This window comes from Xiphias gladius, chromosome 1 (genome assembly GCF_016859285.1).
Source record: "Xiphias gladius isolate SHS-SW01 ecotype Sanya breed wild chromosome 1, ASM1685928v1, whole genome shotgun sequence".
NCBI lineage: Eukaryota > Metazoa > Chordata > Actinopteri > Istiophoriformes > Xiphiidae > Xiphias > Xiphias gladius.
The window spans coordinates 13,159,536-13,184,545 of NC_053400.1; the positions used below are offsets into that span (position 1 = coordinate 13,159,536).

At 40.5% G+C, this 25,010-nt stretch overlaps 1 protein-coding gene across 1 annotated transcript in view; it reads right to left on the bottom strand.

Moving 5' to 3' along the window:
* Positions 1-4,519: 4,519 nt before the first annotated feature.
* Positions 4,520-25,010, bottom strand: part of tln2a (talin 2a) — a 91,850-nt gene continuing 71,359 nt past the window's right edge. Inside the window, exons 38-58 of the mRNA XM_040126853.1 lie at positions 24,600-24,740; positions 24,297-24,478; positions 22,696-22,828; positions 22,129-22,230; positions 21,538-21,708; positions 21,134-21,280; positions 18,822-18,923; positions 18,289-18,408; positions 17,917-18,063; positions 16,396-16,562; positions 15,308-15,491; positions 15,004-15,129; positions 13,600-13,716; positions 13,142-13,327; positions 12,780-12,887; positions 11,981-12,086; positions 11,175-11,299; positions 9,033-9,221; positions 8,754-8,936; positions 8,393-8,518; positions 4,520-7,580 (exon numbers count right to left, since the gene is read on the bottom strand). Of these exons, the coding sequence (XP_039982787.1) occupies positions 7,452-7,580; positions 8,393-8,518; positions 8,754-8,936; positions 9,033-9,221; positions 11,175-11,299; positions 11,981-12,086; positions 12,780-12,887; positions 13,142-13,327; positions 13,600-13,716; positions 15,004-15,129; positions 15,308-15,491; positions 16,396-16,562; positions 17,917-18,063; positions 18,289-18,408; positions 18,822-18,923; positions 21,134-21,280; positions 21,538-21,708; positions 22,129-22,230; positions 22,696-22,828; positions 24,297-24,478; positions 24,600-24,740 (2,991 nt within the window). The 3' untranslated portion in view covers positions 4,520-7,451. The remainder of the gene's footprint in view (positions 7,581-8,392; positions 8,519-8,753; positions 8,937-9,032; positions 9,222-11,174; positions 11,300-11,980; positions 12,087-12,779; positions 12,888-13,141; positions 13,328-13,599; positions 13,717-15,003; positions 15,130-15,307; positions 15,492-16,395; positions 16,563-17,916; positions 18,064-18,288; positions 18,409-18,821; positions 18,924-21,133; positions 21,281-21,537; positions 21,709-22,128; positions 22,231-22,695; positions 22,829-24,296; positions 24,479-24,599; positions 24,741-25,010) is intronic.

A 25,010-nucleotide genomic window follows, 5' to 3' on the forward strand; every position in this document is an offset into this window, starting at 1 on the left:
TTTTTTGGAAACAAATGCAGCTGCTTGCCAACGCGGGACCTGTCTTTTTTCTGAATCTCTTCACTGATTCGCTCTCCCAAGACATTTGACCACTTCTATGACTATACATGGGGAATAGACGTCAGGAGGTCACTACCCCCTCACACCAAGACGTCCACTCCTATTTCTAACACCCAACAAGTGACATGCAGGAAGTGGAGTGTGAAGACTCAAAGAAGTAGTAGCTCCTATGGAGGGGGGGCTATTTGGAAGAAACATGCTGATGATAATGACCTAATCATCATCCAAGTACATAACCCAGAATCTGCTTGTGGGCAAAATGCAAATGAGACATAATTTGACTATTGTCTTACAATCACTTTATACTTTTTTACATCCAGTTGTGCCAAAATGAAAGATTCCAGACACTGTTTAATGCAACATGTCTCACCTTGTACTCACAACAAATTACAACATTTCAATAGATCGTTACCAGAATGAATTGGCATAGCACATCATGAATGAGAGCTATTCATACAAAACAAATATATCTGATTGGATAAGCCCCTGTGAAAGTTCTTCTCCCTCTGAGGGGTGTCATCTTAGCCAGTATGGCTTGTCTGTCTTCCAAGGATAATTTCAGCAGCTCCCTCATAACATAGTTCGACTTCCGAGCAGCAATCAGATGGGCTTTGCTCGCTGTAGAGTTATATCATCGAGCCTTTCCAACTCCTCTCTCAGTTAATACATGCCTGAGAGTTATATCGCAAATGAGCCACCATGGATATGGTGGCGTGCACAAGGGGGAAGATAAAGAAGCTTTGGCATTTCAACAACCCCCTCACTGCGCCTCTGTGATAGTTCACAGGGCCACTGGCACAGCCGCAGCTGTCACACACAACCTGTGGTCAGGACTGGTGAATGGTTGAGTAATAGTAGTTTACAGTTGACTACAGTAATGAATTTTTGTACAGGTTAGGGAAAATTGAGCTGGAGAAGAATGAAATATAAGTTAACGGGTGAAAATAAGATCTAGTGTAATAATAGATTAGATATGCTTTACATACATACATACCACTGTTGTTGGTATACTACATGAACAGCACTGTCTTCTTGTCCATGAGGTATAACAACCCACGCTGAAAGTATTTTGTCATGTCTTTGGTTCTTAGCATCCTCCCCTGTTTTTCGCTATTCCTTCCTGCTATGCTGGTGTTTTGTCGAGTGCATATTTTTGGGATCTTACTACTTGGAAAAGCACCTGCTGGACTCTGTCCGTGGCCCCCGTAGCCACTCCCACCCTCACCAAGCCTGACTATTGGAAAAGAGGAATTAGCTTTCTTTCAAATCAGATCATTCACTATTTTGGTTCCTTTGTGAAAGGAAGTGGGGGGAAGGACAGAAAAAATAAACAGCCTATATGATCAGTTATACAAAAACACTTCACTATTACTTAAATAAATTTTGATTAATCATACATAGAGCTAGATAAATTTTGACCTAATTCTGATGCAAATGCTCCTTGGTTTGAACAGCTGAAGAAGAAACAAATGTTAAGAATTCAACAAATTCCTATCACAGTTTGACTTTGACTTAAGATTAGATTTTATAAAGTCTACTTTTTAAATTAAAATTCAATTAAATTGTTCCCCTTTTTCTCTGTACTTTGTACTTCTATATTTCATCTCTTTGGTGGTCCAGCCAGCCATCCTTCCTGTGGGGCTTTTTTTAAAGCAGTCAGCTGTCATTGTGTTCTCATCCCGCCATGTGTTTTGTGGACAGTTTAGCGGCCAGCCAGGCATTCCAGTCATATACAGAGATCAGAGAGGCTCATGGCGCAATCCATGTCGCCCTAGCGCCCTGGATAGATAGAGAGAGGAACATTGCCACACTGTACCTGTCAAAACAATTAATGATTTACTAGGATTGCATTTCATTCAGGGGTTTTTGGAGTTATAGTTTTCGTAAAAATGTTATTCTTCTATTTCTTCTCCAAAGGCCAGGTTGCATTGCCAATATTTTTTGTCATTTTTGCCTGCAGCAAAGACCATTGTCCTCATGGTTCTTTGGACCGTACCTTACATTGCATTATTTACACTAATGCTAACTAACTATCTAAATTTACTTTCCTTTACTGGCCATTTCCAGACCTGAGTGAAAGTGCTAAAAAAAGGATAATAGTTCATATTCTAGTTGTGAAATCAGGTATTAAAACGGACATTGTTTCACATCATCTCTCTGGATTAATGGTCATTATTTATTGACTATTCTACCGAGGAAATCAACATTTATACACAAAACTTCTGTATTTTTTATTTAATTTTTCTGTTCATCAATAAATTCCTTATATTAGATAATAGCTACAAGACAGAAAAAGTTCCATTGTGAGGCCGGGATAATGCTGTTGAAGCCTGTATGACAGACAGGTGTGATAATTGAAACAAGCCTCAGTATTCCCAGACTTCTCATCATGCTGGAGAGTATATGGCCCTCTGACAATGATGTTGTGGCCTTTGAACAGCCACATGTGGAGTTTAAAGAGCTCTGAATTGGATCTCATTAGGCGACCATTGTCTGTTTAGGGCCATGTATGCATTACTGATTTATTGTTGTGAGGAAGTCATAAATCTAAAGAGAGTATTTGTTACTGTGGTGTATAACAGCTCAGCATAGTTTTGATGTCCCCTGTACTTGAGTGACTGCTTTTATTTATATCGTGTTGTAATGCCAAAAGCCTTCAACCATTTGTTTTACAGTTTAGTCAAACTCTGGTGTCAGACCACAAATAACCGCCAGTGCTGTTCGAACAGTTCATTATAGATGTGTTGAGACAGCTGGGTGAGCAGCTCCCAGACAAAAATGGGAGCACAGTGATGATTTCATTGTTAAGGTCTAGACTGGAATTTCTCACTTCCCCCTTCAATAATTAAAAGTGTGGAGGATGAATAATGTTGGTGTTCCAGCCAATCCGTATGAGTCAAACTTTATCTCTTGCTGTGATTCAACCTAATCAAGTTCATCACAACGGCTCACACATGCAGCGCTCAGGTGCGAGGTCATGTAAAAACATCAGTGTGATGTGTGTGTTTAGCCTGTGCACAGTGCTTGTTGGAGTGTGTCACTGGTGGGTCATTTTCTGTCAGTGGACTAACACGGCAACAACGACCTGATGTGACACTGATCTTTTTAATTAAAGAAAAAAATGTGAAAAATTTTGTATTCGCTTTCTGTACCCGCTTTCTGACTTCTATTATAATTAGATTTACGGCATAAAAATAATGGATTAGCTGTCTTCTATCAGCTGCTTGTCTACATTAAATTCAATTTTTAGCCCGGTTTTTGCCACACCCCGCCCCCTGCCAAGTCAGCGTAACAGGGCCTCTTGTTACAACTCAGATCCAGTAGTAACAGGACATGTTAAACAGTAACTGAGATTTAGATTTCTTGCGCTTGGAAAAACGTATGCAGCAATAGCATTAAAAATCATCTTCATGAGAAAATTTCAGGAAAGGGATTCCAGGTTTAAAAGCAGTGCTGGGAGCAGCTGTGCCACTGTAACTGACATTGCCTCCTCAGATTTTAGTGCCAGACAAATTTAGCACGGGTCTCAGCTCACATCCTGGACTCAATATAGCTTCAGGTTTAGTGCTGACTCAGAAATACCATCTCCTCCTGACACTAAACTGACAGAGACACTTAAAGAGACCTTGTTCATTTGCCAGAACTCACCTCACTGTTATTCACTCGGACTGGAGAACTTGCAGAGGTTCTTCACCCTGTCAGTACTGCTGCTGAAACATTATGGGAAGATGTAACAGACAGACATGGAGAACTGGATGTTTCATATTTTTTTTATTTAGGCAAAGTCCTTTATTAACATTGATGTATTGAGAAAACCGATACATTTTGTAATGTGAGGAAAAAAGGGTCTGATCAAAACTTGGTTTTCATAATCCCAAAAGTAAGGTATTGTATTAGCTGCGATTTCATACCCAGCCCTAGTGAGTCAAGTCTAAATGTACTGCGGTTAGGCTGGAAAATGACCAAGAATTTATGAATCATAGAACGTAAACTAACTCCAGCTTGATTAAAAACCCACAAATTTACACAGAAAATACTGAGGACATGACCTTGATGTCCTCAGTGGTAGTTACTGTGGTTACAGATATTTGAGCTTGTGAGGGATGTCGTGCTCCAAATAAACTAACCAATAATGAGTGTGCATCACTCTTGGGGTGCCAAATCTGAAGAGGGGATGATGGGTTTAGACAGCTAAAATGTATTGATTAATTTATGTGCTTTATTAAAGAAAGGAATTTTTCAAATTTTTATTTTTTCCCCCAATGCTCATTCTCATTTCAGGATCTTTTTCGAAACAAGGTTGGATGCAGTACTGGTTAATGTTCATAATGGCTAATGCAGGTCTGAAATTAAAAAAAAAAAAAAAAAAAAAGTGAGGATGGCAAAAGTAAATCACACTCGATGTAAAATGCTCACACACTTCTGTCTGCAAAAGAAATAACCACAAGAAGAAATCTGACACACTTAAATACATCGAAATGCTTTATTTTCAGTGAATACAAAAAATAGTTTTATTGAGGCCAGATAAATATCTTTAATATTGTATGTTATCACTTATTTTTATTGTAGTAACTTCATAATTTTATTTCTGTTAAGGGAGAAAAAAAACAAAAAAAACATACAGAACACTTCAAATACTCCACATCATTGAAATGCGTCACAACATCTTAATGGTGACGGATATATCGAAATGTTCTTATCACATTTATCTTTCATAGAGGCTTAAAAGCACAAGAAAAAAAAAAAAGCCCACCCATAAAATTGAAGTGACTTCATAACATACAATAAAGCAGTTGACAGACCTGAATCTGCAGTCTGTCGTAGTTTAGAAGCACTGTGGTACATGCCCATGGAATGCAGTACAAAAATGTGTTCATATATATATAATATACGTACATACTGATGGTACCTTTTAAACAGCAACACATTTTTTGACTGGCGGACAGTTCCTCTGTCATCCCCCGAAGGCCTTACATGTGGCAGAGAGAGAAAAAGAGAAAGATAAAGGGGACGCAGTTGGTTCAGCACTTAAGAGGAACAGTATGTTAACAAGTGGGACAACAAATGCTATAAAACCCACGGACATGAACCTACATTCCCAAACAAATTACTTGTCCACTACCTGCTACTGACCAATGAGGTGACGCTGTCACTCAAGCAGACCAGACACTGTATGGGCTACGGACTAAGGCACTAATAATAAACACTACAGACTTGACTGATGAGCAGTGGAAACCCCCACCCCTCCCTCCGACACTCACACACACAAAAAAAAAAAAATACAATGCCAGAAAACACTCCTTAATTCAGTCTGCCTTTAGCTGTTTGCTATGGTATGCTGTCTGTATGTGGAGGTCAGAGTCACTCAGTGCATCCTTAAAAGTTTTACTCTGTCGCTGTGTAAGCAAGAGATGTAACTGAAGCACAAAGCCATGCATTTTCACAGCAGGACCTAATCTTACATTATACTTGCCTTTAATATCGAAACACAGCCCATATAGTACGACAAGGGAAACAAACACACTACAATCAAACTCGGTAAACAGAAGGGTTCTATTGCAGCAAGTAGTATATTCAGTCAAGTCACACAGAGCACCCTTAAATTCAAAGACTGACAGACAAAAACGAAAACAGAAAGATTAACTGCAGTGATTAGTGTTGCAGTCACTTCACTCTCAATTCACTTATTTTAACCGCATATTCTTGCAAGATGTATTTGTTAGAATTAGCTTATTGCTAGGTTATTTTCAGATTTAGAATTTTGCTGGTTCCTGTATTTACAGAATTGGAGGTGAATTGACCCATAATCAATCCCTGGCAGGGGCTGAGTATTGCTGGAAAAACTTATATGACTGTAATGGCTGTCTAACAGTGGAAGAGAAAATACTCCAGGGGAGGGGCAAAGTATTATCTGCTGGGAGTAGTCACCATCTCGCTAAGCACACAGCGCATAGAAGCACCACTGCACGGCATTCAACTGATTCAAGACGTCTGAGGTATTTACAGGTATTCTTAATTTGCATAATGTTGTAGCCAATTACTCTAAACACATACTCTACACTGAAAATTAAAATAAGCCCCTCAATTACACAATACCACCTCCTTTACTATTACTTTAAGTTTGCACCGTGTAAGGGAAACCAATACTGCCACCCTAAGCACCATCCACGTTATTGCATCATGATCAAATTCTGTTTACACCATTTGGAGGTCTCAATACCTGACATGATAAGGAATTCAAAAAAAAAAAAAAAAGGTTTGCAGGACTGGGGAAGAAATCTGACTGGTTTTCTTGCCTAGAGGCCACCAGAGGCTCCGCAAGTGGTGGTAAATAAGTGAGACTATTTCTGCCCCCGAAAGACCCTTCTCTGCTAAAAATACTCGGGAGTAATAAATATTCCTTCTATGGTAATATGTCGTCCTGTCTGAAAAAGCATTCACATGGTAACATAATTCTACGCGGGTCCTACCGGCTGCACACGATGACACCCATATTCACAGGCGTAGACAAAACGTGGAATTTGTTGCATCTTAGAAAAGACATTTTGCACGTAGAGCCCATCAATATCAGCATAGAAAATGACAAGAAAGATGCTTATTTCACTGTCTGCATTAAAGCAAGATTCCCAAAGACAACTCTCCATTATTGAAATTTACAGTATGGTTCAAAAAACACCACTTTGCAAAGTCCTACCTTCCTTCATATTAGGGTCAATGACCACTGAATTAAAGTCAAGACACACCACGGTTATGTGGTTTACACGATTTAAACAGCTATTAAGGTGCCAAATTGGAGAGTAAAGGCCAACATTCATACAATATCAGAGTACCGAGCTGAAACCAGTTTGCTCTCCGAGCGACGTTGCAGTTAAACGGCTATCTGACACCAACAGCAATACAATCAATTCTTCATCTTTAAAGTTTATGAAGTAGAGCTGAAAAATCTTTAACAAAAGAAAGAAACTGTAGCTTATGGACAAACATGAGAGCGTATGAGCTGTACCGTTTGTCCTCAGTATGTCACATTCTGGTTCAGATTACATCAGTCGAAGTAGTTACGCTATAGATGAGGACAAAAAAGCAGTTCTTCAGGCAAATCACCACAATCTTTATGTTGTTTTCAGAAAGTACTCACGTCCAAACAGTAGTATTTTAAGCTTGCTAGGAGTTGACTTTAAGATCTTTCCGTGTTATGTGGACTCAGTCAACGGTGTTCCCTGCAGACTTGGGCTTTACTGGTTTGTTATATCAGTCACAACATATCTGAAGTCGCTGTAGGCCACATGCTTGTCCAAGCCTGCCATTAAGACGGACACAAATTTGCACACCAACACACATGTGCTTTTCACACTGCTTTAAGCATGTGCAACAGTGACAGTGAGTTTGAATAATTAGTTGTTGTCCTCTCGTAGTTCGCTGGGCAGGAACTTGTACTGCTGCTGCCGGATCTGAGCCAGTTTCTTCCGGGCCTCCTCCAGCTCTCTCTCCTTCCTCAGCATCTCCTCCTGGGCCGCAATAATCTGGACAGACAGACAAAATATATTGAGTATTTAAAGCACCTAACATTTGAACTATCAGGCAACTCTATATGTTGTACTAATTATTTTCTGGCTTAAAACATTTTTTTTAAGATAGCGATTGAAGGCTCAAAAGCCACATATTCCTATAGTAACTATTAGCACATTAACAATCATCTCTCAGTGCTTCCTTTATGGTTGGTGCGTCTGTCTGTTAAGTTACAAATATAGTATTTGCATGAGTATTGGATGAAGGAGAGAAATAATATCTTTTCTGAGGACACTTTGAAGAGACAAGAGACGACATTCATTAATCTAGAGGCTGAAGGCGTTTCAAAAGTTGGTCTACATTTTTTAAGAGGTATTAAATCAATATTGAAAAATGAACAGCATTGTGTGTGACAGCTTGGCAAAGATAACTGAAGAATGTGATTATAGGTGAGGACAGACAGTACTTCTTGGTGTTAAAGTTCTGGATGTTTAAGTAAGTGTAATCTGGTGCTAGTAAATCTTACAACCAAACAAAACAAAAAGCAAAGTAACCACCACATTTTTTTCAAAGTCCCAGTTTCCCAGTAAGGTTAGAAAAGGGAGAAAAACTATTGTAAGAAATGGTCGGCAGGGGAGGAATGCATAAGCTTCTGCAGATTGTAAAGATGGTGGTTAATAGGACTGAAATTGACTTGTACTTCCCCAATTTTACACCTGATATACACCAGCACTGACTGAAAAAGTAGGAAAAAGGTAGCAGGAAAGATTTCCTGCGTAGGCAAGAGAAGTTCGTCATAATTTTTAATCTCGCTCGACCTTTTTACCTGTGCTATTCCACCCACAAACTTTGTCTTGACCACCACATTGTCCTCATCTGCTTTGTCAAATGCTGCCTTCTGGGCTGCCCGCACCAAGTTGTCCGATGCCTTCTTCACAGCATTCCCAGCCATCTATCGGGGGAAGAGATCCATTGAGAACGACAGCATGTAATAACAGCATGACAAAGCAAAGTCGACTTTAGATGATCATTGTAGGATCAGATGATAATTATTGAAGTTGTGCTGCCATATTGTACAACTGCTGTAGTAAAAGTAATTAAATACGAGCATTGCTACACTGGATGTTATGAGGCATAATTGTTACCACAAATGAACAAAACGTATTTGGAATATGTCTAAACTGTACCTGAAGTCTCCTCATGGCCTCTGAGTCCTGGTCAGCCTTCACCTTACAGGCCACCAGCAGCTGGGCAGTGGAGGCCGCCACCTGTTTGGCTGAAGAGATGAGCTTCTCCTCGCTGGCGTGGCCCTGCACCGAGGCATTGGCTGCCTCACACAGGTTGCTGGTTGCTGCTGCTACCATACGTGCCTGGTAGACAAAATTTAAGAAAGTGAATCGGAGTCATTTTGTTTGCAAACTCGCGCCTCAGTTGGCAACCTGCATTAAATGGCCCTTCATACTTACCGCAGAGATGAGCCCCTGGGACCACTGTCCATCGTCCACAGCATTAGCAGGGATGGAGCCCACTTTACCCTGAGCCACCAGCTCTCTCTGGGCAGCTGAGGCTGATTTGACCAAAGCGCTGGTGGCTGCAGCGATGGACTTGGCTGCCTCCAGGATCTGCTCCTCGAAGTTCAGCGTCTCATCCGCTTGCTGAGGGGTTAGAAGACCAATCATTTGTTTGCAACTTTCCCTGCTACTAGGATTTAAAGTCAAACACCAAGTTAAATCATGATTCATCACTCCTTAACATGACCCTGGTCAACTGAATCTACAGTATTTGTCTACATGTCACACAGTAGATTTGACTGTAATCAAAGTCCAATAAACTATGAATTTATTACTCAATGCAAGTTATATTTTAGTCAATTTTTTTTTGCATTGAAAGGAAATTAATTTCACTGCTTCTAATTGCCACTGGGAGAATTTCTCCCATTGCCACATTTTTAAATGGGACTTTATTCGTGATGGAAAAAGTTACAAAGAATTCATCATTGTCCCATCAGTACTGGCAAACAGAGAAACAAAAGATAACTCCCAAAAACCTCACGCAGCCAGAAACAAAGCATCTTATTAAACTGCAACTGCTGTTAAGGAGCTAGATGCAACTGAAGAAGAAACAAGACTCTGCACAAAGATTATCAGTCATTGTCAGTATTACACATCCAGTCACACTTATGTCTGCCCATTTAAACGCACACACACACACACACACACATTCACACCACAAGTCTGTAGACAGAGCGGGACACTGTAGGAATATGTTTGATATATAGTTGGGACTGAATAACAACCTAATATATCAAACATATCAGACAGAGCCCTGCAGAGAAGGCCTCCGGTGGTGGGGGGCAGGCAGGGAGGGAGGGGGGTTAACTGGGAGCCAGAAGACATAACTGGGACAGGCTTTAGCTAGAACTAGCACAGATGGATAGATGATCGGAGGAGGAGGAGGAGGAGAAAACATGGCAGATGTGTTATATGGACGAAGGGGATATGGCTGAAAGAAGTTGAGGAGGTGGGTTATCGGTGAGTTTTCGCTTCAACAATCAGCTACAGTGAAAAAAAAATCAAAAGGTATATCTTTGACAGACATGGATAGCCAATGAACTGGGAAAATTTCAAGGTCTACAAAAAGTTCAAATTAAGATACTCGATCTTAAATCAAGGATAAAGAAAATTTGATGGGAATACGTAAACGGGGGGAGATAGCACAAGACACACATCAACATCGTGTCCTTCTGTTATTGTGAAATTGCACTAACTCCCAATATTAACACTGAATCCTTAATATGGAAAACAACGGAGATGTTTACACACATGCACCTGACATCAATCCAGGTTAAAAAAAAAAAAAGTCATGCTTCAAGGCATAGCCACGAGGGAAATTTGTTTAATATACAGGGTGTCTGTTACAGTGCAAAGACATCTGAGCAAAATAAGATGTTAAATCTAAAAAGCACCAGAAGTGTTTGCTGCTGCAAATAGGGGCTTATCATTGTATCGGAGTACTGTTAGGGTACAATATCAAAGTAGATTCAGATTTCAACCAGCACTGCTCTCTTTGTACACCATGTACGACAAAATGAACATATCTAATATTTCTGATAATGTAAACAGTATATAAAGGAGTTAAAATTAGCTCATTACATTAAAAATAATAACTCACGAATGAAATATATAATATGAAACTTTAATAGAGGCCATCTTGCAAAGTTAGTATGTATATTTTGCTAGTAATACATTAACTTTTCCTACATGTGCAAAATGTTTGACTTTTATTTGTAATAGAATATTTCTACATTTTTGTATTACTACTTTTACAAAAGGATCTGATTACTTCTCCCACCACTGCCTACTATCTATACAATTGTAATGAAATGTTGTGTTTTATGAAACATAACTTCCTGTGATACAGTCTTTCATAATTAACATTTTCTTCTTTGGTTCAAGCCTCTGAAACAGAGTTAAGGCATTGTCGCATCAAATTTTTAAACTGTCTTATTTTCACTACAGCCCTTTTAGGAACAACGCTGTGGTGATGTAATTATGTCCTCTTTCACTGGCAAAGTCCCACAGTGAGTTCTATTTCCTTTGGTCACCCACCTTGGGCTTGGCTCGGGGTTTGAGCTGCTCCAGCTTCTTAGCTGCTGCTTCGATGGATGCTGCTGCTCCGAGCAGCTCCGTTTCTGCAATGACTGTCGGGTCCTCGGGGTCCACCCACTCTGAACCTGAGTCACATGTGCACACGTGAAATTAGGATTGAGATCCAAATGTGAAAATAGGATTTCAAAAAAATACTTCACAAAACTGCGTGTCAACAGAACGTGCCTCACAACAACAACGTAATCACACAGAAGAAAAAGTGCCACATATCACCACATCCCATGCATAGCTGATGGAGGCCACAAACTGCCACTCACTGCCATGAAGATGGAATGATTTATTAAAAATGAGATGGCACATAAAACAAAGCGTGACGGATGGAGCAGACTCAGTGTATACAAGAAGCCTGAGAGCAGCTGGATTTCAAAGTGAGATTAGATGAATCAGTGTTAGCGCTGAGGAGAGAAGGTGTCGAACAGCTCACAACTGGTGAAATCAGTCACAGTACAGAAAACAATGCTAACTTACCTCCATCTGTGGCAAGAGAAGGAGGACAGGAGTATTACCAAATGTTTGTTTAAAGGAATGTTTCTGTTTCTCTGTTATTTGGGAAATTAAAAATGTATTTTCTTGTAGATGTAGTAGCCTCCTACTGGGGATTATAAACAATGACAGATTTTGTTGGAAGCTTCATTAGTGAATAAATAAGAAAGTCATCACTCACTGATGTAGAATTGAGTTTATGACATACGACAATGTAAAAGGAGACACTGTGCGAAGCATGATGTCACTGTATGTGTGTTTACCTTTCATGGCTTCAGCGGTTTGGATGAGCTCCGTGACAGCTCCCGCCACCCGTTTGGAGCAAGCCGCCAGGTGCTGCTTCTGCTCTGCAGTGGGCTTCTGCAGGACCTACACACACACACAAAACAAACACTATTACGCTAGAAAAAAACTGCAGAACTGAGACAACATTGTTTGGGTTTTTTCTTACTTGATTAGAGAAATCATGGGAATTACGGCACTACAAAAAAATCTTTTAGACAAACCCAAATTAAATTACATCTTAAAACTCTGCCAGACTCCTCACATAACCATGTTTGGCAGAGAATAATTTATACATACAAAACTTTTCTTCTACTTGATGTCTCAGAATTTCTCAAGATAACAAATATATCAGGCTGAATTACAGAGAAACATTTAAGAAATTACATTACATTTTGAATATTCCAACTTTATTTAATTGTGCAGCCATAGAAAACACAGTATCTTGTCTTAGAATGTTTCATCATGGGAATTACACATTATAACAGTTTCAAAGCAATGTTGGACCAATCAGATATAAAATATACTGTTATCTATTTCATACAGAGTGTATTGTCAAGTTTTCTATACATTTGAAAAATGAAGAAAGAAATTTAAGCTGAGAATAAGAAGTTAATGGTCAAAATCCGGCTGATGTATTTCAGCAGTAACCGTTATAGGAGCATAACTGATGCATCTAAAATTGGTAGACGACACAAAAATCCATCATTTTACATGTGAACGTGAACAACAAGGAACCCCCCCCTCTAAACATACCTACTGACACAATACTCAACCTACCAATAGTACTTGTTCCAGCAGATCGATGTATCCAGTTGTACACTCTGAGCCGAACATCAGGGCTCTGTTCTTCACCTCCCCGTTGACCTCTGGATGGTAGGCCGCTTGCTGAAAGACAGAAACATATGCACTCCAGACTTAACAGGATTATTAACCTTTACTTTTATTAGTTACAAGTTGTTAGGAAACTCTGAGAGATACGGTCCAAATTTAAGCTCTGGTTTGAATTTTTTTTTTAGGGACTAACTGAGGTGAGTAGCCAGTTCTTTCTCACATACATACAGTACATTAGATATCATGTAACAACATTAGGTCATTATACATTTATTAATTTGTCGGTTGGTACGATTAAAAAAAAGAACCTTGCAGGTGGTGAGCATGTCTGAAATGGCTTTGCGGCTGAGGTTGGCTGTATGGATGATGTCTTCCTGCCGGGCAGAGTTCCCTGCAGCCACTGCTTTAGCAGTTGCCATGGTGATGCCTTTAGTCATGCGGATGAACTCCTCGGGTGTGGTCGTCTTGTTGGGCGCATCCTTGGATTGAAACACCTGGGGATGACGAAGTCGGCGGGTGTTATTTGACGGGCAATTACACAGTTCTCACTGGGAGGCGGACAAAAGCCATAAGCACCAATGTGACAAAAACCAATGAAGAGTGTTCACTGTGTCGGCCCCCTAACGGCTTCTCTCATTTCCAAAATATTGGTTAAATCATCGAAGAAATCAATCAGTCCCATGTAATCCTGGTGATACTGGTGATGTTGCATTACTGATGTCCAACATCCATTCGTGCACATGCTTAGCCTTCCATCTGTGCTCACCGCCATTTCCTGTTTGATACACTCGATTGTGGCCTCCAGGGCTCTGGTGCCCCGAGTGGCCTCGTCCTCCACAGCCTTGACTGTCTTCAGCAGGGATGTGACGTTGGTCACCATCACCTGGCGAAAAAAAAAAAAAAAGTACAGGATATAGAAACATGAAAAAACTGACGAATTGTGTGTTCATCCACATCAGTGGCTTTCAAATAAGCAACAAGGCTGGGCCACTACAACACGTTTCTTCATCATAAACACCAAATACAAACAGGTTAGATCAACAGACCCGTAATTTAATGAGAGTTTGCGTTTGCTGGAGCGCAAAGGGCCAGAGAGGACTGTTGAGGATGATACCAGTTTCTATCGTGTTTACCTGTATGATTTGTCACCATGTCAGCCATCCCCATGACAGTTATTCTTGTTACCATGACAATGTTTACAACTAAGAGTGGTATGGTACATTTTCTAAGTCAAAAATCAATTAGAAAACTGTTAATGGATGAAGTGAACAGGCAGGAATGTTTTATGACATTTTATGACTAATCCAGCAAATTAAATCTGTGGCAAAATCAACATACTTCGTAACAATGATGAACACAAGCCTGAAAACACGAGAAAAAACATATAAAAAACTGCTACGATTGCTACAATATTTTCTAATATGCTCAGAGTTATTGAAGGGACAGCTACCTCGGTATAAATGGTAGGGCAGAATCTCTGGTGGCGTCTTGCTTTGTGTGTTTAGAGCATTGCATTTAACTTTTAAGGGTGTAGTACATCAAACTGAAAGGTAGGGGGTGCACAGCAACCATGCAGAAAAGCCCACAGCTCTCAAGACTTGAAGCTAAAATGTTACAAATGGTTTACAAGATTTTTTTCAACTAAAAGGTCCTAAAATTGCATGAGGCATGTTGTTATTATCTGACAGACCTCATAATTCACTGTGCCACAAAATGACTTTTTCTTTTTAAACTCGAGGATGAGCAGTCAGCAGTGTCATGAACTTTGGCTTTGAAAATTACCGCATATGTGTTGAAGCAAAGCATTCAGCTGATTTATCTTGGTTAGAAATATCCCGAGTTCCCGTTTTCCTGAAGATCCACTTACTGGCTGGCATCATTACTGACACACCGTCTTCAGTTTATTTCATGTGAGGAGGGTTTCATAAGGACAGGAGGGGTGCTGTAGCTGATTAATGACCCTGACTCTACAGTATTGTTGTCCATCAGAAAAATAAATGATTTGATTTCTTACAGGATTAAAATACCACGAAACTCCAACATTCTTACTTTAAAGATTTCTAAATCTGAAAAAGACATATACACCATATTTACCTGTATTCAAGCCCCCTGGAGGCCTTTAAATTAGTGGATATCATTTTGCAAATTGCAGACTCCCTTATCCCCTCACCTTGGCAGCGCTCTTCAGTTGGTACATAGATGGATCATCTGCTGCTTTGCCAGCAGCACACTTGGTGGCACTAATGAGCTCAGCCAGCGCCTTGGCCACATCTTTGACAGCATTTATCAGAACCACCTAGAGAAAAGGACACACAGATAGACACTGATTTATCGCCACGCATTCCGGGAAAGAGACAAAACTCTCAAAGGTTATTGCCATTCACAGCTCATTCTTCCATAATTTCTTGTGTTAACAGGCACAATGAATAATTGACAAACAGAAAAGAGAGGGAAGAAAAACAAGACTTGCTAACCTGCGTCTCAGGGTCGTCCGAGCCAATGCTGGCAGCTCCCAGTTTGACCACATCTGTGAGCTGGGTAATGGTTTTGGCTGAAGACTGGGCGGCCTGTGCCAACTTGTCCTGACCGGAAGCTGCACCGGACACCAGCATCTTTGTGTCCTCGACCAGGGCTTTGGCCGTCTTTAAAATGTTTTCCCTGAGAGAAAAGACGCAGGCAGAAAAAGAAGGAAGAGAGGAACACAAGTGTTGGACATTCTTTCAGTGACTGAAGCTCTGATCTACTGTAGAAGTCTCACTGCAGCAGAAATAAAATGTAAATGTGTGTGAATTACAAGCATCAAAAATGATTCACACTGGCACACATCTCTTTTCATATCAAAGGCATTTGTACATCAAAGCTTGTGCAAACACGGGAGGATAGGTAAGATTATGTAACAAGTTACAGGTTTTATTTTTCAGAAATTGACAAGGAAAATTGTAGAAAGCTCCTGCAAAGATTTTTGAAGGTGCTGAATGACATAATTTGAGATAAAAAGTGATTCCAATCCCTTTCATGTTACCCCGACAGGGCGTCTTTACATTTGCGCTTTCATGATTCTCCAGTGAGGTACAGTACAATTTCACTCACAATTATCTGTAAGGATCTGTGTTAATCATTTCTGGTCATAGCAGCATGTAATGTGCCAAGTCTTGTTTTGAATCATTAGATTTGTATCTCTTTGAACTCGATTCATTCAAAAATAACTAGGCCAACAAAGTTTAACTCAAGTCAAACACTAGATTCTGAACATTTTTACTAAACATTTGTGCAGAATAATTTCTAACTCTTTTGCTTTTTTTCAGAGTGCAGTCTTTAGTCTCAGAGCAAGATCAGTAAGAGATGTGACACTTCCTCAATCCCTGAGGGTGATTTGTGGTTTTGTACCTCCAGAGATTTCCTGCCTCTGTTTACCAGCTTATGTGTCATTTTGTCAGTTTTGGAAGAAAAATAAGTGGAGGGTGGACTGTAGACTCCAGTCAGGTCTCGCGCTAGCAGACTTAAGTGATGTCTCGCACAATTTGCATATGTATACGGAAATATATGATCAAGCAGCTCTCACCTGTGGTCAGCGAAGGACTCGTCATTCTCTGCGTTCAGCGTGCCGGCAGAGGCAAACATGATGGTGGTGTCCAGATCGGCGATGATGCCAGACACTGCGCTGGCTGCTGTGATGCAGGCTTGTGTGCCCTTGTTTCCTGCCTGGAGGGCTGACAGCACCAAGGACACCTAGGGACACAAACAGACATCACATCCCTTGAACAGACAGGTGAGGATGTGCAGATATCTGAGGCATATCTTAACTTGCACACAACCAATTCATATTTTTGAGTTAGTTTCTCTCTATAAATTAGTATTACTATGTTTTGGTTGGTGGGAGTGAAGATGAACACACCTTTGTTGGTCAAAACAGAGCAGAAAAAAAGCAAGACACTGATGAACACTTCCATTTTGCATTGGTTGCGATATGCACCTCCTTGGAAAATGATAAATAATGCATTCAAACGAGAAGCCCAACACACTAGTCGCAAGAGGATTTAAAAATCTGCTGTGACGGCAAAATACTATGTCAGTGCAGAGCAACGCACACCATCACTCACTCAGTGAAATGAGTACGTGTCAAACTGGTTTGGACTCCATTTGTTTTCCTCGCAGATGCCTGAGTGCCAGCAGAGATTGATTAACTGATGTTTCCAGACTCTCGCTACTACAAAAACGGACTTGACACTCAAAACATAACAAGCATGACATGTTACAAAGAGAAAGGTTTTCTTCTGTCATAAAGATGTTCAGCATAAGAATAACTCTAGCTTCAGAATAAAAAAAATATTAAAATGGACACGACTTGGGAGTAGGACACAGAAATATACACAGCAAACCTCTGTGGATTCCCCTGACGAAACCACAACTATTGCCTCTAGAGGAATTTGTTTTTGCTTTCACCGGCCAGAACTTTAAAATGTTCCCAGACTGATTGGATCTGATCAGTGAAATATTTAAACATGAATTATTAAACCAGATTGTAGAGTAATGTATTTTGCCAAGGACTATAAATCAAAGAGTCAGCCTTTAAGGCATAAACATTCCTGTGGCTAAGGCTTTCTTCCAAAATGCTTTAATACAAAGAGCTAAAATTTATTATAAAGTGAACTATTACTGTCTTATATTGTTGATACCATGACAGCAGAAAAACTCGGTGTAAACTACACAGCTATAAAAAAAAAATAATTCTTTATTATTCCAGGGAAGAACGACACTGTACAGAGTTAGTTTGGTGTGGATCATACTAGGCCAAGCAGGAAAGCCTCCAGCCCTGAGCGATTTGGTATTAACAAGATTAAAGTTGATAGAAAAGTGACATAGCCTTGGGTTAATGTATAGGGAGACTTAGATAATCAATGTAGCTTAGTAGTGGTGGGGATCAGCAGATGTCAAAACATTTCTTGTGACAAACATAGCAGAAAATAAAAGGCAGTGTAGTTAAAAGTAACTAAATTAGATATAATTGACACAACTATACATATTTCCTAAAAATAAAAGACAACAAAAATGTTAACCCAGATCTTTAGTGATTAGATAATACCTTCTCTGTGACTGCACGGGCACATTCAATGAGCTCTCGTTTAGTGAAGCCGTCAGAGGGGATGATCTGTAGAGCCCCAGCCTTCTGGACCAGATAGATACAGCCATGCCCAAGCTCCTGCACTCGAGTCTTAATCTGGAAACCGATCTGGATAACACAAAAGACAGTAATAACAAAATAAAATCATTTACGCAGAAAATGTGTCTCCAATCAACCATGACATATGTCCTGTGTACTAATTGTTACATGCATGCAGCTGTAAGTAGTACTCTAAGAAATACAGTTTAAACGATAAATCTGCCACACTCATGTAACAGAGTTGCATAATGGGTCAGACGATCTATCTTTGTGTGACACCCAGGTCCTCCTCACCTCCTCTGGCTCAGCTGTGTGGGCAGCCAGCCGGCCCTGAACGGCCAGCTGGCTGTAGTCCACGGTCACATGAGAGGCCAGCGCTCCCAGCTCGTCTGGACATGTCACTGATTTGGTCATCTGAGGGATAAACACACACCGACTGTCAATCCAAGCTAAAGGGTACTCGGGCATCGCTTAATGCTAAATACCGTTCTTACTGGCTATGCCAGACCATGGTGAAGTCATGTTGGGATAAGAAACATGATCTTTAATTAAGCGAGTGCTTATGAACAAATTTAGATCTTTAGATAGACAGTACCGCTAGATATTTACATATGCGTGGCGAATTTGCACCACACAACAGCCAATTAGTTCAAATTTCTATGAGCCTCTGTGACAAATAAAACAGAACATTAAATACGTTTTAACATACACAGGTTAGATTTACTTTGATTTATATGTATATAAGTATGTCCAACAAATAACCATCTCATAGTCACACACATTTCCAAAATGGTTCAACAGTGTAAACAGTCATTTTGAAGATTTACCATTTCCTGAGCAGTGACAGCAATAGCCTTAGAGTATTTCACCATACTGGTCTGGTAATCCACAAATGAGCCCTCAGGTTCAGGTGGTGTACCTTCATCCAGCTGAAGAACAACACAAACACACACAGACACACAGCATTAAAAACAGCACTGCAATTTTCATTTTAGGTGTGATTGGTTTGTCCTTCACAAAAAGGTACAAACACATTGAAACATGCAGACAATCAATCATTCAACTCTCTAGCTGCAATGCCATGTTACATTTCATCTACCCTTCATTTATAGTACATCTGCCAGGTGTGCAGGCATCAGTTAATCTGTAAACCGACATTAATGCTATTTTATGTTCCAATAAACACTCATTGAGAATGATAAACACTCATTATAAACTATCCCCCAAATCCACTCTGTAATTACAGCTTCAAAATAGTATCAACTACAAAAATGTTTGATTGCCAGCTTGTGCATGTGGTGCATGTATTTTGTTTCTAGCAGTTCTACTAAATTAAACTGCGCTCAACACATCTGAGTGTCATGGCAAAACGGAGGAGAAGGAGAGGGGGAGATGCACACGTGGGAAAAGCATGCTGGTTCTGAAACAAATCCGCAACATCGCACGTACATGACGTTCGCTTTGCCCGCTGAGTGAAACAACACCTTAGAATATGCACTCATGACTAAGTGACTAATAGTTCAGCAGAAAAGCCTTTGCTCAAGCCAAAGTGGCCATTATGTCGACAGATTGTCTAAGAGGATAATCTCTTTTTAATCAGCTACCAACATGCGCACACTGAGTGACACGTGGACAAAACACACACCCACATGCTCATCATGCAGATCCAAAATGAGCCACTTTCATTAATTATTCATGACATGCTACACATATGTGGTGCAGCAATGCTGTTCCCTCTGGTGACCCACACCTGAGGCGCTTTTTTACCTTTGCGATAATTCTCACTAAGGAAGGCGAGGAGGGATGTAATTAGTTAATGCTATTCTGTGTCTGTACCTGAGATAAAAGGCTTTATTATTCTTGCTCCACACCTTATGTGTTTGCCTACAGTTTGACTGTTAATTGGAAAGATAGTTGAAATTGCCTTACAGGGGCTAAGAGAGGCTGTGTTCATGATCAATCTTCCTCTGCTTCAGTGGCTTGTGATTTGCACTAATATGTTAATCAGCGACTTTTTATGGTGCCTAGGAGACACTAAGGTTGTAATCAAGATGTTGCACACTCCAACAGGAAATTATGGGTCAAAAAAAGAAGAAAAATCAATCTCCTAATTAGAAAATTATGGTTGCTTGAATAAATCCTGGAACATCCTGGATAAAGATTAAAAACATTTGTCTCCCTGACAGTTTTCCTGTAGCCACTATCAACTTTCAACCAATTTGTCTGACTTGTTTTCTTCACAGCATTTTGGCTTTTGCCATTGTGGCCCTTCTCAAAACAAGATCTTCTCCGCTATACAATTTTGCCAGATTTTGCTAAGATGGTAATGTATAGTATAGTCTCAAGTAACCACATTGGTGACGACTGCATATACTGTAGGGCTCATTTCTACATATAGGTTCTGGAGCCACACTCCATGAAAGGGTTTAAACTGTCCTTTGCCAGAGTTGTTGAGAGTGATCTGTACATTGAGAGTGTGGGGATAATTATGATGAACACTTGGCTCAACGTGGGGGGTCTTGATCACCTTAGGATAAGGTCGATTGATTGTATTATGAGATTTGTAGCTCAAGACAGAGTAGAACTGTCAATCAATCAGCAATTGGTGTTCAGCTGGGTCAGATGGTAGTGAAAGAAAGACGCTGTAAACCTAAACACTGACCAAGAGTAATCTGGGCACATCTGGATAAGGCATATGTCTCGAATAATCTTCCAGTGTGCACCAACAGTTAAAGTTGGGCATGTGATCAGGATGCTTCCCAAATACTTCCCACTGAAGGTTTTAACGGGTGCCGACCTGGGACGAGAACCTGGAGCAGGCTCGAAAAACACTGGAGGGACTAATTTCATCCTACTTTGGCTGGGAACAACTCAGGTTTCCCCAGGAAAATATAGAGAACATGGCCAAGGAAAGGATATCAGCACTACTGTGCTCAGCTACTACTAATGGAGAGAAAGAGGTGGTAGCACCTGTCTGCAGCTGTAGTAAAATCTTAGGCAAGAACCAGAGAGTGTGAGTTTACTTAACCAATCACAGTCTAAACATAAGGGCAAATTAAAAGCGTTTAGATATTATCCTGTTTGTTCTTATCACCACTGATTACCCTGCACCCGAGCAAACCAACATCCTGTGAGTCACCTTGGCCATGGCCTCTGCGATGGACTCCACCATTCCTCCCACCATTCCCACTTCACTGGCAGCTTCGTTCAGTGTCACCATGATATCATCAACCGCCTCCTTCATAAGCATGGCTGCCTCTGCTATGGCATCGTGGGTATGGGATGCCTATGAAGTGTGAAACGACACAGCACAAGCATACATCAAATATTCTCAAATGTATGGCATTAATACATGTGTTCCTGCATAAAAATGACTTCCTATCATCCTGTACATGCGCTGTTAATTATCCTCATTGAGGCATTTTGGATCTTGCAGTTATTGTAAGTGACTGTACAGATAATCCTTCAAAGTGTGTAGTAGGAGTGAAGCACCGATGTAAGCAAAGACCATAAAGCATAAAATGGAGCTCAAAATGGTCATACCTTTGGGTTTCCTCCACCCTCCTTGGCGGCGTAGAGCATCTGCAGGGCAGACTCAGCCAGGGTCTTAGTTTGATCAAGGAAAGTCATCTGCTGCTGGTGGTCCTTCAGCTTGGACGCCACACCCACAGAGGCCTTAATCAGTGGTTCAAAGTAACCAGCTAGTTGGGTCACCTGAGGCAAAAAGTGAACGTTTTTAATGAGTTCTGTGAAAAAGAGGAAACAAAATTCCGTGCTTTCTCCTACAAAGAATGTCACGTTTTCACACGAACATGTGAAAATGTTGGTGGGCGCAGGTAGTTCTAAGTGAGCCCAGTGATATCGAAAAGACAGCATTTAGATGTATCTACCGTCTGAACTATGTATAATTTATGTCACACAGAAAAGCAAAACACACATAAAATATGTTATATTATTAGATATTGATATCTAACACTGTGATAATTATCATAATCTTATTTTTGTTCATATCACCCACTCCTAACCTAAGTAAATATGCAATACGGCTATCACTAAATATCGCTGCTGAGTATCAACATGTTGCTCCGCAGTCACGCTATTCAAGTAAAGTAATTAACTCCCTGCCCTATATACCTTGTGTCCTAGTTGGGAAGCTTCGCCTCTGGCAGCAGTGGAAATGGGGTCAATTAGGTGGCCAATTTCCTGCACAGTGGACGTCAACTGCTCTTGTAGCGCCTGAAGAGAGGAAATAAGAAGAAATTAGTAGTGGGATTGCCCAAAACTGCTTTATGACTAGTTCGGCATTAAAATATGCCAATCTCGGGAATTGGTATGAGTTTCTAGTAGAATCCAAAGTGTAGATCTGCCACAGGACAGATCAGTTTAAAATACTGAATATCACTGGATAAAGTTTTTTAAATTATATCAAATCCCTGAGCTGTTTGTGACCTACAATGGACAGAGACCTAGTTAAAACCACCAATAACAGATCCATGATTTAAAAGGGAGACACAAAAAGCAATACAAGGATTAGAAAAAGAAAACAACAATCTGACTGTAAAACTGAAAGCGGAAATGGAAGAAAAAAAAGTTAGAGGTCGATATGAACAACCACACAAAGACAAGCAAATAATGCAAAGAGAGAAAGACACTACTAGTAGAAAGTAAAAAATGTTGAGTCACTTTCTGATGGTTGCTTACTTCCAGTGAGATGTCGTCCCTGCTGGGTAAATTCTGGCTGACTGCAGCCAGAGAGGCCTGCTCAATGTCCCGGATACATTTGTTGATGTTATCAATTGACAAGTCGCACTCCCGCTGGCCTGGGGCCTTGTCCCTGAGAATAAAATGGGAACAGGAAAGGAGGAGAAACAGAAAGCAGTAAAATGGTTGGAAATAAAAATGAGAGCAAAGTTGAAGAACGATGTATGGAGGGGGAAGAAAGACACAGGAGGTAATGGAAAAAAGAAACGGCACGCACAGGAAGAGAGAAAAGCAAATGTTAACATAACTAACACTTATTAAAAACACAGACAGGTCCCAGGATGTCTCTTTAACATCTTCCCTACTGGCTCCATCATCTCATTGCCGTTTAGGTCACATCTGCTGAAATGTGGCCTGTAGGGTCTCATCATTACACAGGGACATATAGTTGGGCAGCCAAATTAGCTTTACAGCCCCTTAGTGGTCTGTGGCAGCGGCCTCATGGGCAGAGTAAGTTTTAGTTAAACATCCATTTCCATGGATGTTAGCACACTGAAAGTAACACCAAACTAAAACCTTACCTTATTAAGTGTTGAGACTAATAAAGTTATTAGGCTGGCTTTTGCAGAACAGAGTCCATTCTTATTTGTGTTAATTGGCACCGCAGTGTGTCACTGAATACTATTAAAGGCACGGGCCAAACTCCCAGTCCTCAACTTGCAGTCTTAAAAGGAAGGCTGTGATTAGGGTGTCAGAATTGAAAGAGATGCTAAGCCGGCTGTGCGTGAATGCTAATGTGCAGATGTTCTGAGCCGAGCAAGAACCTTAACATTCAGCACGTTTGACACAGGGAATTAGTTCCTCATGGGCATCGGTTTTGTTCTGATCAAGGTCAGGTACAAAAGGTGTGAAAGAGGAGATTAAAAATGTAAACCGGGGAGGAGGTAAGAACAAGCATTTGTCAAACCATGGTACAAAATTTTTGCATCGTTTCTCAAGGATTTCATACAGCGATGTATAGAGATAAATGGAAGGAAAAGCTGTATTACATTGAAAATTAAATTCTTAACTTTTTAACCCTAGTTGTAAATATTCACCTCCTACAACCCCCTTTCTGCATTAAAGACACAACTTGGTTGATGCAGACAAATGGAGTATGGTGATGTAAAAATGGACAAAAATACTGAAAATACGATGTGCAGAGGCTCTTCCAGGAGAGAGCGCCCAGCACAGAAACAGTCACAGGTCAGAAAACCACAGCTTTCCTGTTTTACACTCTAAATAAATGCCATAGAAAGTGTTAATGAGAGGTGCTGGCAGGCAGATTTTAATATCGTGGATACAGCCAGGGTAGCAGTTCCGCTCTTTTTCCAGTCTTAATGCTAAGCTAAGCTAACTGGCTGCTGGCAGTAACTTTTCATTTACCACGCAGATATGAGAGTGGTATTTCTCTGCTCATCTAAATCTTGGCAAGAGGGTGAATAAGCCTATTTCCCCAAATGTGCAACTACTGCCACAGGACTTCATATACTGTATTATGTCAGCTTTCCCCTTCTTTTGTGTCCCATTTATTTTATCTGAATAACTGCTCGTTCACCAACCGGATGGCTGTGATGAGGCTCTTGATGGAGTCAGAGACAGTGCGAGAGTGACCAGCCAGACCAGACCAGGTGGGCGGGTCTTTGGGGTTGATAACCAGTGAGCGTGCAGTCTTGAGCAGGTAGGTGGAACTGTCAAGCATGGAGCGTGCTGACTGGAGGATGGGCTCCTGCGCTGCAGAGCCCTACAGAAAAACAGAAAACATTGAAAGTACATTTTTAAGTCAGAACGTAGTTACAGTATATGTGCATTTATTACAACGTCCTGTTTTTGCAGCATATGCCACAATTTTTCATAAGACCTACCTCGTGGCTGATTTGAGCGGGGACGCTGGCAAACTCTGGGTTGGAAGCAAATGTTGTCAGATTTTCCACAGCCTCAATTAGAGGAGCTGTGGCGACTCGACACCTGTTCCTGTTCTCGTCCGAGAAATCACCATCTAAGGCCTAAGGAGAGATGGAATATGAAGGCGAATGAAAAAAAATCTGATAAACTAAAGTGCCTAACCCAAAGGTCAAGAATGAAACAAATCACTGACATAAGTTTGATAGAAATTAGTTTGTGAACAAATATGAACTAATATGAATCACAAATGGTTCAGAATTCACTCAACAGAAGATTCATCAGAATTATCAATCCAAAGGACATTACTATCAAAGTTAAATCGATATCTCTACTGTGGTATTCCAATTAGGGGACAGAGCCAACCTTTTGAA